General features: G+C 38.1%; 1 protein-coding gene across 1 annotated transcript in view; it reads right to left on the reverse strand.

The window, feature by feature from the left end:
• Window positions 1–4940: 4940 nt before the first annotated feature.
• The window catches only part of LOC150084396 (cell adhesion molecule Dscam1-like), a 343756-nt gene continuing 331367 nt past the window's right edge, over window positions 4941–17329 (reverse strand). Inside the window, exons 24-25 of the mRNA XM_090375202.1 lie at window positions 8344–8474; window positions 4941–5294 (exon numbers count right to left, since the gene is read on the reverse strand). Coding sequence (XP_090231328.1) covers window positions 5233–5294; window positions 8344–8474 — 193 coding nt within the window. The 3' untranslated portion in view covers window positions 4941–5232. The remainder of the gene's footprint in view (window positions 5295–8343; window positions 8475–17329) is intronic.

The following is a 17329-nucleotide window of genomic DNA, read 5'->3' on the forward strand; positions in this document are numbered from 1 at the left end:
GGCATCCCAAACTGACTTCCAATCATACGCTGATGACCTGAAATTTTATATCAAATCTTCTGACCAAACTCAGGTTCTAGCACTACCCTGCAGGCAAGTAAAACCATATATAACCTCCAACAGTATTTGGCTTCCATCGGACTACAGATTAATCAAGCAAAGACAGCTCAAATGTAATTCACCTGGAAGAAGTCACGTAATGACATCAATGGATCACCCATTCAGAAAGTTAAAACACGCAAGGATCTCGGATTAGTATGGGATGAGGGACTGACATTCCATGCTCACCTCCTGAATACAAAAACAAAAATGTACTCCGCTATGTGGGCGATCCGCCAGGAACTAACGGGAATTCATGACGCCGACCTGGTAAAGAAATATGTTGTCCGATGTGTCTATCCCATACCTCTCTATGCCGTAACCATTTGGTCCTCTGCTCCCACAACACACATAATGATTCCTGGGGAACTCCATGTTATTTAAAGAAGTGGGATTCCTCATGTATTACAAGTTTATGCACGTTATTTGAGTGATGGAATTTTTGTGGGGCTTTTTTCACATCGTGGCTGAGTTAGTCTGTCTCAGGAGAGGTTAGTGCGTTTTTTTGTTCAGAGAAACTTTGCCTTTTATCCAGCAAACAAGAAAATCGCCAACAGAACAGACGTCATATATATACTATTTAAGTCGCTGATGTGCCGAAAACCATAGGATATCAACTGAAGAAAGATAATTTCTGGTCTTATTGCAAACCTCCTGCATTCTTGTAAACAAACAGATTAAAAACAATTTATGTACTACTCTGGTATCGATTATTTTCACTTATTTGAATTCTACTGTTTAAAACTTGTCGCTCAAATGGTTCTTCGAACTGGAGAGTCTACTTTTATTTAAAATAGTTGACCTTATCCCAATAAGATACATCAACTAACTGTCACTCTGTAATTATCGACAATTCTCCTTACTTTATCCCGTGTTACTTTAAATTTTTATTCGGGAAAACTTATTCAAAGAAATGCGTGTAAGAAAGTTTGTAAAAAGAAGAAAGCTAGTAATAATAAGAAAAAAACCCACAAAAACTGGCTTTCTGCCAGCGGTTTTATGGACCAAAAGCAGTGATAGGGAATGCTAGACCGAAAACCTCGATCTGGAACGGTACACTTGAAAGCCCATCTCCAAAATGCGATGAACGTTTATTAAAAAAAAATAGCAGTACTCATAGGTAGCCAGAAATGATTCGAAGATTAGCTATAAGTAACAAGGCGTATCCCTTGTATCTAAAGGTTACCGCTTTTAAAAGTAAATTTCGCTTGATTTAGATCTTATAGTGCGAATGCCAACAACATATCTTTATTTTGATTTTAAAAATTGCACTTGAAAACCAAAAATTGCACATTATAGTTAAGGCACATCTGAATGGGAAGACGGGTACGTTTTTCTTAAAGAAAAGCCCACATCAATTGTTACAAGTGAGCTTTTCATTTTACATAAAGATTATATTTTGAATTTAGAGAACCTTTTCGTTGTTTTATTTTCAAATAATATTTTAGTTATTAAATTTTCACGATATAAACGCCAAGAGCAATTTTAAACGCGTTTCAACCCTGCTGCAAACAGCTAGTTTCACATCTTCCCACAGATGCTTAATAAAGTTGGAATCCGGTGACTAACCATATTAATGAATTCAGTCACCTCCATCCTCTGGAACTTTCAAAGCTAGCCTGCAGTGCTGCGATGTGTCTGGATGAATCCATTGATTCATGGTGCTGTATCCATAATCTGGTTCTACCAAAAGCATGGAACAAGGTTTGTCGGACGAGGAGCCACTCTTCAGATATCCAATGTTGGTGTTCCTGTGTCCACTGTTCTTTTAGCCTTGAAGCGTAAAAGCTGTATTCTTTTAGGTGTCGAGCAGAAGCTGGTGAGATAATCTGCAGATGTACTCCATCCGTGATAGTTTCGATGTATTTTGTTCCGATATATCCCGTTGTACACTACGACTCTGTTACCTGAATGATTGTTCCCGATCTCTTAGAGTTTACGATTCGTTTCAATCTCACCCTGAAGTTTTCAGCCATAAGAAAGGGCTGGATGTTTTATAATGTCGTTGTAGGGTTTTAGGTGCATCAGCAACACAGGTAATAATACGCTATATATATTAACTCAGTAAATGGAGTGTGTTCTGTGGTCGATTTTCCTTGCGCTGGATGAAAAACCGAGTTTCCGCAAGATTAAAACCCATATTACCCTCATCTGAGACTAACTCAACTAAGTTGTGCAAAAAGCCCATAAATATTCCTCACATCATCGATGGGATTCCAACTCGGGTGTTTTCCATCCGGTGAGAGAGGACGGGTCTACCAACTGGGCTACTGATGAAGCTGTTTGATATTGCGTTCGGAAGATATAAAGTACGAAGAAATTCTCATTAAATACGGTTTTCCACTTTGATGGATATCGAACGAATCTAACTGCGAATTCTGACATTTTCTCTTTTTGCAGCGGTCCTGTCTATGACCCACTAATTTACTGTGGTTGCCGAACCTGCTAATAGTGCATTTTTAAAGTTTTAGAGTGCTCTCTGTGCTAGCAGTTTAATTAACCTTATTTATTAAATAAACAATAGTACTCTGTTTCTTGTAGTACGAACGTGTTCAAGGATTCCAGTGCATAACTCATCTGTAACAGCCTGGGACTGCACATTACAGTTCAGACAAACAAACCTTAAGAAAACATGAAGATAAACGCAACGATTATAAAACAGAATATTTTTCCGAACCATTTTTCTCACATTTTTGCAAATTGGTTGAATACAATCCACAGTTACAAGTTTACAACAGCTTTTTGGCTGCATTTATTTTGCATGAAATTCGAAGGCTTGTTTATTTGATGTGTTTTTGACGAAGACAGCTTTTGATTGGAATCAGATTTCCCCTCTACACTTGATAGATATTTTGCAATTTTGTTTTGGGATTTTGGATATCGTTTTATCTATTCTAAGTGACTTGTTGACGGGAAGGATTTTGTATTTTTCTCAGATAGCTAATGGACTACAACGGTTGAAATTTCGCGGAGCAGTGTTTGTACCAGCGTTATTTAATACAGTGTTTGCTCGTTTTCTCTGAGACAAGGAAGGATTTATTTCATATGCGGACGACTTTGGAAGACGAACGGACATACAAGGCGGTTAATGATCAGTGGAAATCACACCAGGAGAACATTAATGAGCTTGTTTTTATATTTTCGTGGCTTGGTTTTGTCCATTAAATCGATTCTCAACGTATATAATCTTTAATCTGTCAAGTTCTGGTGCTCTGCAGCTACATCTAACCTTCAAGCAATTCTTGGGCTTGAGTATAAGTTACTGAAATGGCTGCCCGGTAAATTGAAACTACCAGTAAAGTACTACAATAGGATTGATTTATTGGCTGATATTGGATTACCATCGATCAAGGAGTTGAGAATATTCCAAACGGTGAACTTGTTCGCTCTAAATGATTCCATGAATCCTTGGCCGTTTATTCAGCGGAAGTTGCCAGGACTTGCCCTACGGATCAATTCGGTTATGATTCATCAAATTTAATGGGTATAGCAGTTGTTTCTTTCACCAAGCTCTAATGTTATTCTTCTCATTTGGATTGATCCGAATCTATGGGACATCTCATTTGTGTTATATGGGTCATTTGGAAAACACAACCATGAGCACCATGACGCATTGCATCCCCCCAGGCTTTCTACCAGGAAATGGTACACTGCAGCGGGAGTAGTCGTCGTCCATTCCCTCTCATCCAATGTTCCAGTACATCCCATAAGTTCTGTGGTTCATACGTTTGTCTTATATACGATATGAGTCACTCATTAATCGGGAACGATCCAGTGAATTATGAAAACAAAGGTGTCCATATACGTTTTGGAAGGTAGCGCGTTTAAAGAATGGTAGTGCATCCTTCTGAGGGACATACAAAGACGGTTTTGTTCGTAGGAAAAGTCGTTACTTCGGCTAAGAAGATAGAAGAGAGCTGGAAAGTATGAATAAAACACTAAGAGTAGGTACATTTTTCTCCTAAAACAAGTGCATATTGACATCCAATCCATAGCAATGCCACTGACAACTGAGCTTTGTATATCTTCATTTATTTTTCGTTGGACTATCTTTATTTAAGGTTGGGGCAGCTGCGCTACAACAAATAGGAACATCTAAATTTCTTTAAACCACTTATTTATCCACAGTTTCCTCTTCATGTTTAAAATGTAAGCTTAGTTGTTGCATTAATGGCTCCAAGAAAGTGTACGCCATCTGCTTGCTTCTGCGCGAGTCTCCATTGGAAAATTTGGAAATGCTTCCATAAAAATTCTACGTGCGGCTATTATTTATACACGCGTAACGTACTGACTTCGTCACGTCCCACGAGGAGTACCGGCACGTGCGCGCTTCATTTTTTCACGTGACTGAAATTCGGTAGAAAAATCGTGCGGTTAAAAATGATTTCCGAAGAGGAAGTTATTTTCTTGGGGCGTCCATGCTTTCCATCTTTTTTTTCTCTTTCTTATTCCAAGGGAAACGATCTGGAAATGGTTCGTCTGGTGGAATATCCTGTGCGGTTTTAATCAGCAGGTTTTTGGGTGAAATTTATAAAGTTAAATATTCTGAGACTGCCATGGTAACGCGGATCTTGGAGTCACAATAATGAAACCAAAATTATACAACCGTTTTAGAGAGAAATACTAATCTGAAAATATTGAAATTAATTTAGAGTTTAGCTCAACTCAACCTACCTTTTGCTGGCTCACCGAGACTATCCTATTTTTTTTTTTAACTCTGAAACTTGTACAGTAAAAGAAATAAGGAAGGAAATTATATTTATTAAAATGCATCTTGTACATCGGATTTTTCTACACTTTGTCAAAATCGCATTTCAATTCACAGTTCAATTGTTCCTGAAAGTCACTACAGAAGTCACTACGTACACTCACTAGTCGGACGTTTTCCATCGGGTTGGTGGTGGTCGAAATCTTATTTCTTCCTCCACAGCAGCGCGTATGTACTGATCCTTAGAACGGCGTCGTATACTTCTTTAAAATATTCTCACAGCATCGCACGGAGGGCCCATGATTTAAAGATGAAGAGAAGAGAGAAGATTGATACATCCATAGTAGTGTAGATGGATTAATATGGCCCTTGGGTTGCTTCGTGATGTACGTAATTAGGCATTTGGTCTTTCCGACGTGAAATGTTCAGCAGACATGCGTAGATGACCTGAACAGTTGCTCCCCAAACGACCGTCTGTGATGAATATCTGAAAAAAAGAAAGGGGTATGATGTATTCGTGTTGAATTTATGAAGTCCTGCGTATGAAACTGGGAAAAAATTTCATATATTGTGATTTTTAATCACTATAGACGGTCAGTTCAATTTAAAATTAAGAAAAACATTGAATTCAGCTCTTTTGACTATTTAAAAATATATCTTAAGTGATTATATTATTTTAATTGATTTTTAAAATACATGTTTAAATGATTATTCGTTATATTTAACTGTTAAATATTAAAATTGAAATTTTTATTTTAAATAATTAATTTGTGGTTCTTGAATTCATTTGCATAAAGCTGTATTTCAGATCGAGATGTAATAAAAGATTGTTGTTTTATTTAAGTTTTGTCTTAGTTCATTATCTTTTGAGCACCAGTGTAGAATATTCATCACTTTATCTCTAAACTTTCATCAATAAAGTACTGTATTTCCCTAAAATCTCTGATCAGTCAATTATTGTAGTTAAAAGTTGAAAATTTCCTTATTAAAATACTTTATTTTCCATGACATCTTGATGGTGTCTTCCTCAAAAGGTGTTCAGGAATTTAAACCAGCAGCTATCACTACAATATTAATAATTTCAGAATAAAAGTCCCCTTGGATAACAGTGGATTCATCACTTGTCACCCGATTGGAGAGGTCCGGGCTCAAACCTCGTTGGAGCGAATGAAGGAATTCTTAAGGCCTTTTCAGTTTGTGCTGTAGTTAGCCTTTCTCAAGCCAATTTAGTATGGTTCCCTCCCATGTTATTCCAGATTCGGAATAACCCGTGGTTTTATTCAATTTTCTCTTAAGTTTCTGCTTTAAAAAATCACAAATATGAAGCCTTCAGTCCTGTGGTGAAGTATTCCAACCCCTGCGTTTTTCTTGTCAGTGTTTTTAATCGATTTTCCCCATTTTAAACCCTTGACATAGTCTGCACCGATACATCGGTCACCTCCACTACTGTTAAGGATAATCGCAGTTGTCATACAATTAATTATAAATCTCTGATAGTATTTTTTTAATTTAAAATATAGAACATCCTTTCCCAGGAATAGTATATGCTAATAAATAGTTTGTAGATTTTTTTTCATGCGCTCTGATCTCGATCTATCAAAGGGAAAAAAAATGAAAATAAGTGGGTTGTACAGAAGCGATGCTAAACTTGTTATATCCGTGCAGTATGATAATAATTTAGAGAGAGAGAGAGAGAAAGAAAGAAAGAGAGGAAAATGTTTTTGTATATCTGACGTACTATAGATTTCACAGGTAACATTTACCTTCTGCATGTATTTATTTTATTTTTTATTCTAAGAGAACTCATTAATTTCTCGAAAATTGCTCTCAGTGTAGGGTTTTCTGTCACGCATGCAATCCACCATCCCATTACTTAAAATGCACATAACCATTTGGTTTTATTTATGCGCAGTGGTTATCCATTTCGATAATAATGGTCGTTGTAGAAGAAAAGTCTGTGCTTGTGTTCAGTTAACGGTTAGATTGCTTCTAATAATGATTATGAAAACAATTTCAATCGGTTGTAATACTATGGAATAGATGGACATGCTAATCAAATTATCTTAGAGTGAGTTTTCGTTGTTTTCAAATCCTCCCTACCTATTTGTCTTTTAACTAAGGCTTTCTAATTAATGATTTTGTAAATTAGAGCTTGTGAAAAGTGTAATTTCTTTTCTTTACCCCCTGTAATCCAATTTCCATTTTTCCCATGGCATCTGATGTATATAATATATCATTGGATACCTTCCTTTAATTCTCTTCTTTAATTGAAAAGATTTTTGCCTATTTTATCATAAAGAATAACTGTGCAATTTGATAAATATAAAAAATATATACGAAATGACCAAATTATTAAGAATTGTCTCTTTCTTTCTCCTTCCCATTCTCCATCTATCTCTTCCTCAACCCACTCCTTCTACCCCTCTCTCTTTAAACCCCTCCATCAAAGTGTCTTTTTTTCTTTAGCTCACTAGTTCTAACCCTTTCGTTTTCTTTTTCTTTCTTATGATGCCCATAAATACTCGCAGATATGAACAGTGTGACCATTTTCAATTGAAAATTCTCATTGAAGAAACGCCATCAAGCAGAAGGATCTTAGAAATCCAGTAGCTTATCTTCAATTTCCGTACTTGTCTCTTAAATGCGCGTGCTTTGGCTTTGAATTCAGTTTGTTCAACTTGAAAGGCCGGACCCGATGTTTTGCCAATAGTTGCAAATATATTCTCAGTCTTATGTAGTCATTATCACATAAGACCGTTTCTTTGGAAGTGGCCATTTGGTTATTGAGTACAACCTGGCTAACTGATTCCATCATCTTGATAAGTTAGATGCTTAGATAAAATGTTCGAATAATTATCGGGATGCTTCATTAACAGCTCAAAGGAACTATTCCTGGGTTGGATATGGCCCTTGAACCAAACGTTAAATACCACTCTTCTAAAACGTTTCCATTGGTATTGGGCAGAGAGAAACGACTCAATTTTACCTTTAAGATAACAAAAGTTAAAAATAACCAACTTGTATACTCTTAATTGTTTTGGTTCAAACACAACGCAAACAGTGAATAGTGGATCCACCATGTCAGTGTAATGTCTTTCGTCTGGATAGGTCTAGACTTAGAGAAAATGTTTCTGTAAACCAATAAACTGTTTTGTTTAATCAAAGAAAGGGATTTTTATTGACTAATTGTTGGAACAATTATTCAAATAATTGTTCCAACAGTTAGTCGTCTGCTATTATGATTGTTGGTCACTGTTCATTGTTGTTTCCGCTTCCATATTTTATGGGTCTCTGAAAGAATTCCATTAGAAGTTGTGTTTGTGCGTAATCAGTGTCATATAGGATCAAAATAATAACTTTGTGCATTGACCAAGAACCTGTAACAAAAGAGAAAAAAATTTAATCGTCTGCACTAGGGATATAAAACCAATAATAGCGAAACATAGTGTCACCTAGAAATCTCCTCTGTTATTCCCCAGATACTAAAACAACGCATAGGCCCATTTCTTCAAGTGTGTAACATGAACATTCTGTACCTCTTATTGCCGCCCAGGAATCCCGATGTCTGTCGCATTCTGTTTCTGACAATTCGTCATTGTCACCGACATCTGTCGTAGGGGAGGTCAGCTGTACAAAGTCTTCCGTGTCGCTTTCTATGGTTCCGTAGCTGCAAGATAAAAAGAAAAAGAATCGACAATGGTATGTGAACACCCAGTAGTATTTTCTTACATGTCACTGAACTATGCTGGTGTTTTTAGTTTTTTTTGTTTTTTTTTTTATGATGGGACAAGAGTCGAGGTGGAAGATACAAGTATAAAAAATTGACAGTAAGCATTGAGAATAAATAAACCGAAGACGTGTGGAAATTTGCACTGAAACTCCGGTGCTGTAATTTAAATGCACTTCAAAAATCAGAATATGCAAATTTGACTAGCTCAAGTTAAATTGAAAATATAAAATTCTTACGAGAGATGATCTTATTAAAACCGACATCTCGCATGCAAACATATATAATATAAATTGCGATATATGAATCAAAACGCGTCTCCAGACAGGGGATACTCTTAACATAATCGCTATATTAACACATGATAAGTATATGAAAGGATAACTTCAAAATGGAAGTTATATTAAAATGGAACACCTAGATAAAAAGATCATATTTTTAATGATCAAGTGTGTAGATGAATTTACCGATGCATATGACCAACTGCAAAGGTAGTCCAGTGTTATCGAGCCTTTTTGGTGAAACAATGTGCTTATTACAAACAGTAATAAATGAATTTGGGCCGTTCTTGGTAATAGATGCAGCTTAAAAACTTCGAGATGGATCCCACACCCAACTTCAAGTGTGGAGCCTTTAGTTTACTTTTATTTTCATCATGCAACTGAATTTAACGCCCTATTATGTGCCTCATTGATGAAAAATGGTGAGATTAACCAGCTGGAATCAGAGGAAACCAGTGAAATTCGACTGGGGACTTCTCTTACTGCCCAATCCATTTCATTATGGTCGTCAGCTCCCAATACTTTGTGAAAAGATGCCTTACTTCTCCGCATAAGTCATAGGGAAAGCAACTGATGACCCTCTCCTTCCTAAACCTTGCTATTAAACTGCATGAAAGCAAACAAATATTTGTTATTCCCTTATGAGGACACCACGAATGTATACCATTGTAAATACTTTTTGGAATTGATGTTTTCTCCGTAATGTTTTATACTACAATTCTGAGGCAGCATCCCCGTTGATCCCAATGATCTTCCTTGCAAGGAAGGATGGAAATCCCTAGTTTTTCATCCCTTAAATTGACCACAGAATGCATTCAATATATAAACACTATTCTTATGCCTTGTGGCCTTGGCGTCCTTGACGCTTCCTCTAAATCAATCCAACTCATTTGTAGCGTGCTTTAACCAAATAAAAACGTTTCTTCATCAATTAATTTCCTTTGCAAATGCATTCTAATAAATGAATATTAATTATAGCCGCCCTGTATTTTGATGAATATTAAGTGGAAAAAAAAAAACATTACGATTGGTATGAGCTTGTAGATGAACTAGCAGCTCATATAAAGTATTCCTTAACACACTTCTTAATCAGTTCCTAAAGAAACCCTTACCACTCTAATACGAATACCTTTTTCCATTTATTTTGTTTGGAAAAAAACACTTTATGCGTAATTATATTCATCCTTCCTTAAAATATTCTTTAATTTCATTGCGTGTAACGAGAAGAGTTTAAAACCATGATATATCTCTTAAGAAACGTGTGTGTCTTTTTTTTGTGTGATGACTTCTATGCATGGATAGTTGACTCAGATAAAATTTCATTAGCAGACCGCTACGAAAAATAATTCAGTTCTAAACATCTGTTTATCTTTAGAGCAGGAATTTCATTTCTGATGGAGAAGTTTAGCAATTTAAAGAGAAAATTATCAGCTCTCTCTCTTATAATGAATTCCCAGACTGGGAACAGTTTTATAAATCAACGTTTGCGATGACTGTGCTGTATAAAATTTTACTTAACAAAATCTTATTACTCTGTTTGAAAGCATCTAACAAGATTATCAAAGTTCTAAGAAATATAACAAATTTTATTTCAGAAACTCAAAAGAGGAACGTAAAAGTGGTAACTATGATTACATTGAAGAATTCCATTTTCTGTGTACATAAGGCGATTGCCTTCTTGTCGTCGGTGTATTCCCCAAAGCACCATCTTGACAGACGCGAAAAAATATAAAAGAAGTGCTGCGGAATCAGCCCAAACGTCACTGACTGTTTGACAAATCCCACGGATAACTGCAAGGCCGACACAAGTCTGGTTTTACAGATGGGCCTGTTATCAGATAAGAGAACATGATAGGAATTTCATAACTAGTTGACAGGTCCATTGAGGGAACCTAAAGTGGGTTGGATTGGGGGAGGGAACAGTCGACTAGTGTTCCTTCTCTTAGTGTCCTCGAAAATTCATTGGTGCTGACAGAGGTAAGATATTGAACCAAAAAACGCCTGGACAGCTAAAGATTTTTTTGTTTCTTTCTGTGTCAAGGGACTTGAAATACCGACAAAGCTTGAATGACACTATGAGAGAGTCATTACAGATTCGTTTAATTGGTGTGGTACCTTTGAGACTCCCTTTTGCGGATTCCTGTTACTTTAGAAAATGGAAGCAGAAGGAAACATCCCAGAGGAAGAGTATGTCTTCATGATAGAATAACGACAGAAATATGTTCTTTAGAGTAAGAGACAGAGCTGAATAGAAAGGGAATTATAATACTCAGAATGAGAAACATTCGTCAATAACAAGTATTGCACTCTTGTTGGATTTTAGGCGCATCCTGGAATTATATCATCTGCGCTGTGTGCGTTACTTCTCTTCGAGCATATGTATTCACATGCCGATTTGCATGTTGTGCGGGCTGAAAAACTGGAAAAAACTTCGAGGGGCCCAACTCCCTCTGCCTGAAATTGTCTAACTATAAACCAGATTGAAGAAGCCTTTAGAAAGTTCTCCATTCTATGATGAGGCTTGAACCCAGACCTCTGTAAATACGTGACAAGCGGATAAACCACTATATATCTCATGGAAGATACTAGAACGAGTAAGAGTTGACGAGAAATATAAGGAGGCATCAAGAAGTTTCCGAAGTAAGGCAAAATACTTCGTGTGTAAAACAGAACATATGCACAAGTTGAACTACAATCACTTTCTGTCCTGGGCAGTCTTTATGTCGTTCGTGATTGGGTTCTTACTCGATCTCAGTGCATTTTACCAAAATCGGTTGAGTTGCTTTACCATCTAAAAATTTATCTAATTTTGAGAAAACAAACATTAAGTTTTATGCGACTTAAGGAAGAGATATTCCATAAAATGGGACATGATCAAGCATATTTTACCCATGAATACATCTCAAAGCCACAAATTCACGAGCCATCCAGAGGCTTTTAGACAGGACGGCACTCGTTGGAGGACGTTTCTTGTGTCTAGAGTATAGTAACAGCCCGTCTTGACGACACCATTACTTGCCATTGGGAGGTTATCAAGTGTAACTCATGGCAAATGATGGACGAAGTTGTCAAGGTTATTGGTATTTCGCTCAGTGGTTTACACTATTTGCCCTTGTAAGTGGGGTGATAAACGACAGAGTTGCTCGAACTCAGCCCTGCTAAATAAAGTTATCAACGAAGATGAGGCACGGTGGTACCTTTACGATTATCATTTCAAATATCCATTCTCGCATTGAAATCTCTTATAATCATCCGAAATGTGGCATTTATTCTTGCTTCTTCTCCCGTTTGCTTACGATAAAGGAAATTCTGAAGGCATATCTGGTTAACTTGGCAAATAAAATATTGGATGCAGAGATGATGACGCTGAAGACGATGGCAGTCATCTGCCTGTAAGATTATTTTCATCAATGGTATGTCAGAGGACAGAAATGTGTGGAGCCGAACGAGATAGGTGCCATCCCCAAAAATCAATAATAAAAGTCATCAACCAAATGCCAAATAAGCCAGTCACTGGTCCAGTTCCCTGCATCCATAATTGATGTCATTTTATATATTTTTAGGGAAATTCTTCGCAGTGAGACACTTCCCAAAATCGAGAAGCAATATTTCTTTAAGCAAGTACCGAAACTATGAATTACAAGTCTCTGAAGGACTTCAGGATAATAATAAAATGTACAGTACTCGAGGCCTGTGAAAAGATGATCTACTCCTCAGTGTCCAGTCACTGCTTCGGACACACGATTGCACACCTTAACGCAATGATTCCCAAAGACTGACTGCTACTAGTCTCTTAGAAACACTTCTTACAATCGAGGATATCATCCACAACGGATCTCAGCTTGATGTCATATTTCTTGATATTAAATCTGCCTTTGATAAAATTTGATATCGAGATGGAATAACGCAGTTCATGTTTAAGTTTTTTTCAACACGTACGAACTATCTGTAGAATACACACACTGAATATACAAACGAGACCTTCCAGAAAGCCATATAAATATTTAATTGTGGTGCTTATCATAAATATTTCTAAATCTAATTCTCCATTACAGTCGAAATGCACCCAACATAGGCTGATAAGAAAGATATAATGGGAACTGGGCAGCTCTGCTTTCTTTTAATATTTTTCCGCTCCTCTCTCTCTTCAGTGTAGTTGTTATTGTCGTTCGTGCCTCGCATGTGCATGCCGTCTACACGTTTAAGAGCCGTAAAACTTAATTTACAGCCCTAAGCAGCCGTAGACTGGCAAGGAATTGTATCCACAGGGACTCTTTTCCTCCATATCTGTTTCTACCATACGTTACAACAAGTCACAGATGAGCTTCTGTTACTCCCATAATTCCTCTGTAAGCCCGTTCCACTCGCCTCCAGGAGTTATTCTGGTGGAAAGGATGGATCTGAAGAGCCGGCTTCGAGTATATGTGGCTCCGTAACGAAAGGAAAAATTCAATTTGCGATTTATTTATCAGCTTCACTGGATACCTCTTCCTACTTTGTCGGGAGATGGTTATGGAGATGATCTCCTGTTCAGGTGTACGTTGGCTACCTTTGATGAGTATTTCTTGAAATAAACTCGTAAACTTCACTACTGGATCGATACACGGGTGAGTTATCGTAGTGAATGGGAAAATCCGTTATGGAATGGTCTTTGATCGTCGAATTTCGTACAGACGTTCATTATGCTGAAATAAATGAAAGGCCTACGTCACAATGGAAGGACCTTTGCATGCGTCTCCCAGGGAAACAGTTAAATAAATACATGTACTCAAATATCAAGTAGACCATAAGACATTCCACTCAAAAGTTGAACATGCCGAGCAGTATTTGCACAACAAGATATACATCCATGCATATATTAAATTCCAGAGATGAATGGTCTTGTTGATTCTGAAGAAAGCCGAACTGAAACGAACTTCCTCAGAGTGGACCCTTTCAAATTTACTCAACTGGCACCAAGATTTTGGCAAACAAATGATACTGTCGCTGGAAGAATACTGAATGGGTAGAAAGAAAGCCAGAGTCTAGAGAAGAGTAGTCGCATTGAAATAAGACTTGGATCTACAGACTTGCTGTACAGCAGCGTTACTATTTGGTATGCAGTCCAGTTATTGGCTTTCTAAACAGAAAGATGATAAAGAATGGTATTACCGAGGGTGCGTAGATCGACTACTGCAATCAAGTTGAATTTTCTGTAAAATTAACCTTCTGAAATTGAATTTTTTGACTAATAAGAACCCGTTTTTAAAATATATTTCGCTTTATTTATTAAAAATAAAATTATATTATCCGTACCCTTTAAACAGAGCCTTTTCAATGTTTATACAAATTAATTCAGGAACCATGGGACCGAAAAAACAATTTGCTTACAAAAAATCTGTTTTTTCCCTGACAGATTACGTGGACGATATCATTTGTCAGATCATAATTAATTAACGAAGGCTTTTTGTCTAAAGCTTTATCTAAAAGCATGGTAATCCACGTCAGCTCCAACCAAAAAGAAAGGATTAGTCCCTCATGGAATATTTCCATAGAAAACATTTAATATCTTCTCGCTAATAAAGAAATTGCTAATGGTAGTTATATATCAGGTAAGTAGCCCCTTTTTTGTTTTCATGAGGCACTCATCGTTTCTGTGTTAATTATTTGCTCAGCTAATGATCATTCATGATGGAAACGAAGTACTTAATCTTCGTGCTGATATCGCTGAAGAGAAAGCAAATAAGCAAGGATTTATTTTATTGGAGGATTATTAAGCCTTTAATTGCCTTCAGTTAAAAAAATAGCATGGATGGAGAAAGACTACCACTCTTGAGTCGAATGGGAGCAATTTCTTGATCACAGAGATGTTAAAAAAGGAAATTAGAAGATTTTCTTAGCAAACATTGTCACGCAAATTCTGCGTTCATTATATGGAAGTGCAATATACAGTTACTATGTTAGATATTGATTTCAACACGCAGCTCTACCTTGATCGTTCTAATTCACGAAACGAATGAGAATGTATACACTAAGTGGGCACTTTATTAGCTACGTCTATCGTTTTCATGAAATCGAGCGCTCCTTAAGTAACAACATCATCACGAGTTCGTACCATCTGATATAAAGCAGGTGGGTAGACGTACTATGTAAGGATGCTATGTGTGTATAAATCAGTGCAAGAATCGCAAAAGGAAACATTTCAATCACTTTGAATGTGCCATGGTAGACAATTCCAGACTCAGCAACCCTAACATTTTCAAAGAATTCTAAAAACGTTGTCTGGACTCATGAATCCCAGTTCTTGCTATTTCACTCTGATGGGATGACCAGGACATGGTAAAAACAGAATGAATTTACACTGTGCTGCCACTTTATTAGGCACACCTACCTAGTAGCGTGTTGAGCCTCATTTAGCCTTCAAAACAGTCTGAATTCGTCTAGGCATGGATTGAACAAGATGCTGAAAACGTTGTGCAGGAATGGAGTACCATGAAGACATGAGTGTGTCACACAGTTCCTTGAGATGCGACGGAGGTGTAGGCCTGCAGCGAACAGCCCTTCCAAGCTCATCCCAAAGATGTTCAATGGGATTGAGATTCAGGGACTGAGCGCGCCACTGCTGCAAAGAAAAGCCATTGTCATGTCCTTGGAACCATTCCATAGTGATTCGGGCTTTGTGCACCGGCGCATTATCCTGCTGGAATTAACCATCTGACTTAGGATAAACTGTCAACATGAACGGATGCACTTGGTCAGCAACGATGTGGCATTTAGACGTGAATCTATGGGTATCAATGGACCCAACGTGTGCCAAGAAAACATTCCCCACACCATAATACTGTCCCCACCACCTTGCACAGTAGTCGTCACACATGACGGATCATAGATTCACGTTGTTTTCGCTAAATTCTGAGCCTCCCATCAACATGGTGCATCAGGAACTTCGACTCGTCAGAGCAAGCAACTGGCTTCCAATCCTCGATAGTCCAGTGCTGGTGTTGCTGTGCCCACCGGAGGCGTGCTCTCTTGTTCTTCATTGATAACAAAGGTACGCGATGTGGCTGTCGGCTGTTGTAGCCCATTCGCGACAAAGTGCGACTAGTGGTCCGTTGCGATATTTTGTTCTGCGCACCAAAGTTGTATTTTTACGTAATGTGCGACATTGTGGCCTGTCTGTTTGCTTGCACAATTCTAGCCATCCTCCTCTGACCTCTCTCATCAACAATGCGGATGATTTAATTCTCACTGTGACGGCAGATAATAGGACACAACTTGAGATTCGAGCAAATCAAGCTCTGTATACTCTACAGCGGTGGGCTACGGAGAAATTTCTACAGATCTCGCCTGCCAAAACGACTTCCATCTTGCTTAAGGGAACATTGGACATAAGGAGGTCACCGCAAATTAAAATAAATTGCGCTACAATCAAATTCGCCCAACAAATGAAATACCTCGGGATCATTTTTGACAGCAAGCTCACATTCCAACCGCATCTCAGGCAACTCAGGACGAAGATTAGGAACTACTCAGGCCTGATTGCGCGAGTCTCACGCAAGGACTGGAGACTGAGTAAACAAACCATGTTGCTATACTACAAGACTACTTTTCTCCCAGCGATCACATACGGTGCACCAATATGGTACCATAGAACCAGACTGACCACCAACAAAAGAATACTGATCTCAACACAACGAACAATATTGCTCAAAACAACCCGAGCCTGCAATACTGTGAGCACGGAGGCGCTCCAGGTTCTTACTGGATCCTTAACCCTGGATCTCGAAGTGATCAGATGCGGACTAGCATACTACATATCAAAAGGAATCTCTGTGACCTACTCGGGCTTTACGATTGAACCCACACACAATATAAAAATGGAAAAGGCTCGGCTCTTGGCACACTTAAAACAGGAATGGCAAAACAGGTGGACAGACTCAACCAAAGGAGAGGTGACACGACACTTCATACCTGATGTAGACAGGTTTTTCCCAAAACTACCTGTATGGTTCCACCCAGGCCTATATGCCACCTACTTATTGACGGGTCACGGCCCCTTCAACGAGAAACTAACATCTCTGGGCCTCCTCCAAGACCCCAACTGTTCATGTGGCGAACCGGAAAGCTGGACCCACCTCATGCACGAATGTACAAACTACGAGGACCTACGTGGAAATCTAATAACAAGATTGACCTACGTGCCGCGAGGCCAGGAGCATCATCTCTTGGACACAAGCGAAGAATATAAGAACCTCACCAGATTTGCACAGGAACTCTTTGCCAGAAGAAGAACCTGTTCTGCGATCAGGAACTAAGGGCACAGTATGCCTTGTAGCAGACATTAAAATTCCACAACACCGGACTATAAGCAGCACTAGACCACCCTTCCTGATGATGGAAACAGGATCAACGGACCAGACCCATCCGGGATGCAAAAGAGACACTCCACGAGACTACCCTGGTCGTGTATATAACCCATAAATGTGACTGACCTCAACTTACCTGGATGGACACACAGCCAATGAATGACATCGG

This window comes from Mastigoproctus giganteus, chromosome 6, assembly GCF_048544385.1.
Source record: "Mastigoproctus giganteus isolate SK-2022 chromosome 6, ASM4854438v1, whole genome shotgun sequence".
NCBI lineage: Eukaryota > Metazoa > Arthropoda > Arachnida > Uropygi > Thelyphonidae > Mastigoproctus > Mastigoproctus giganteus.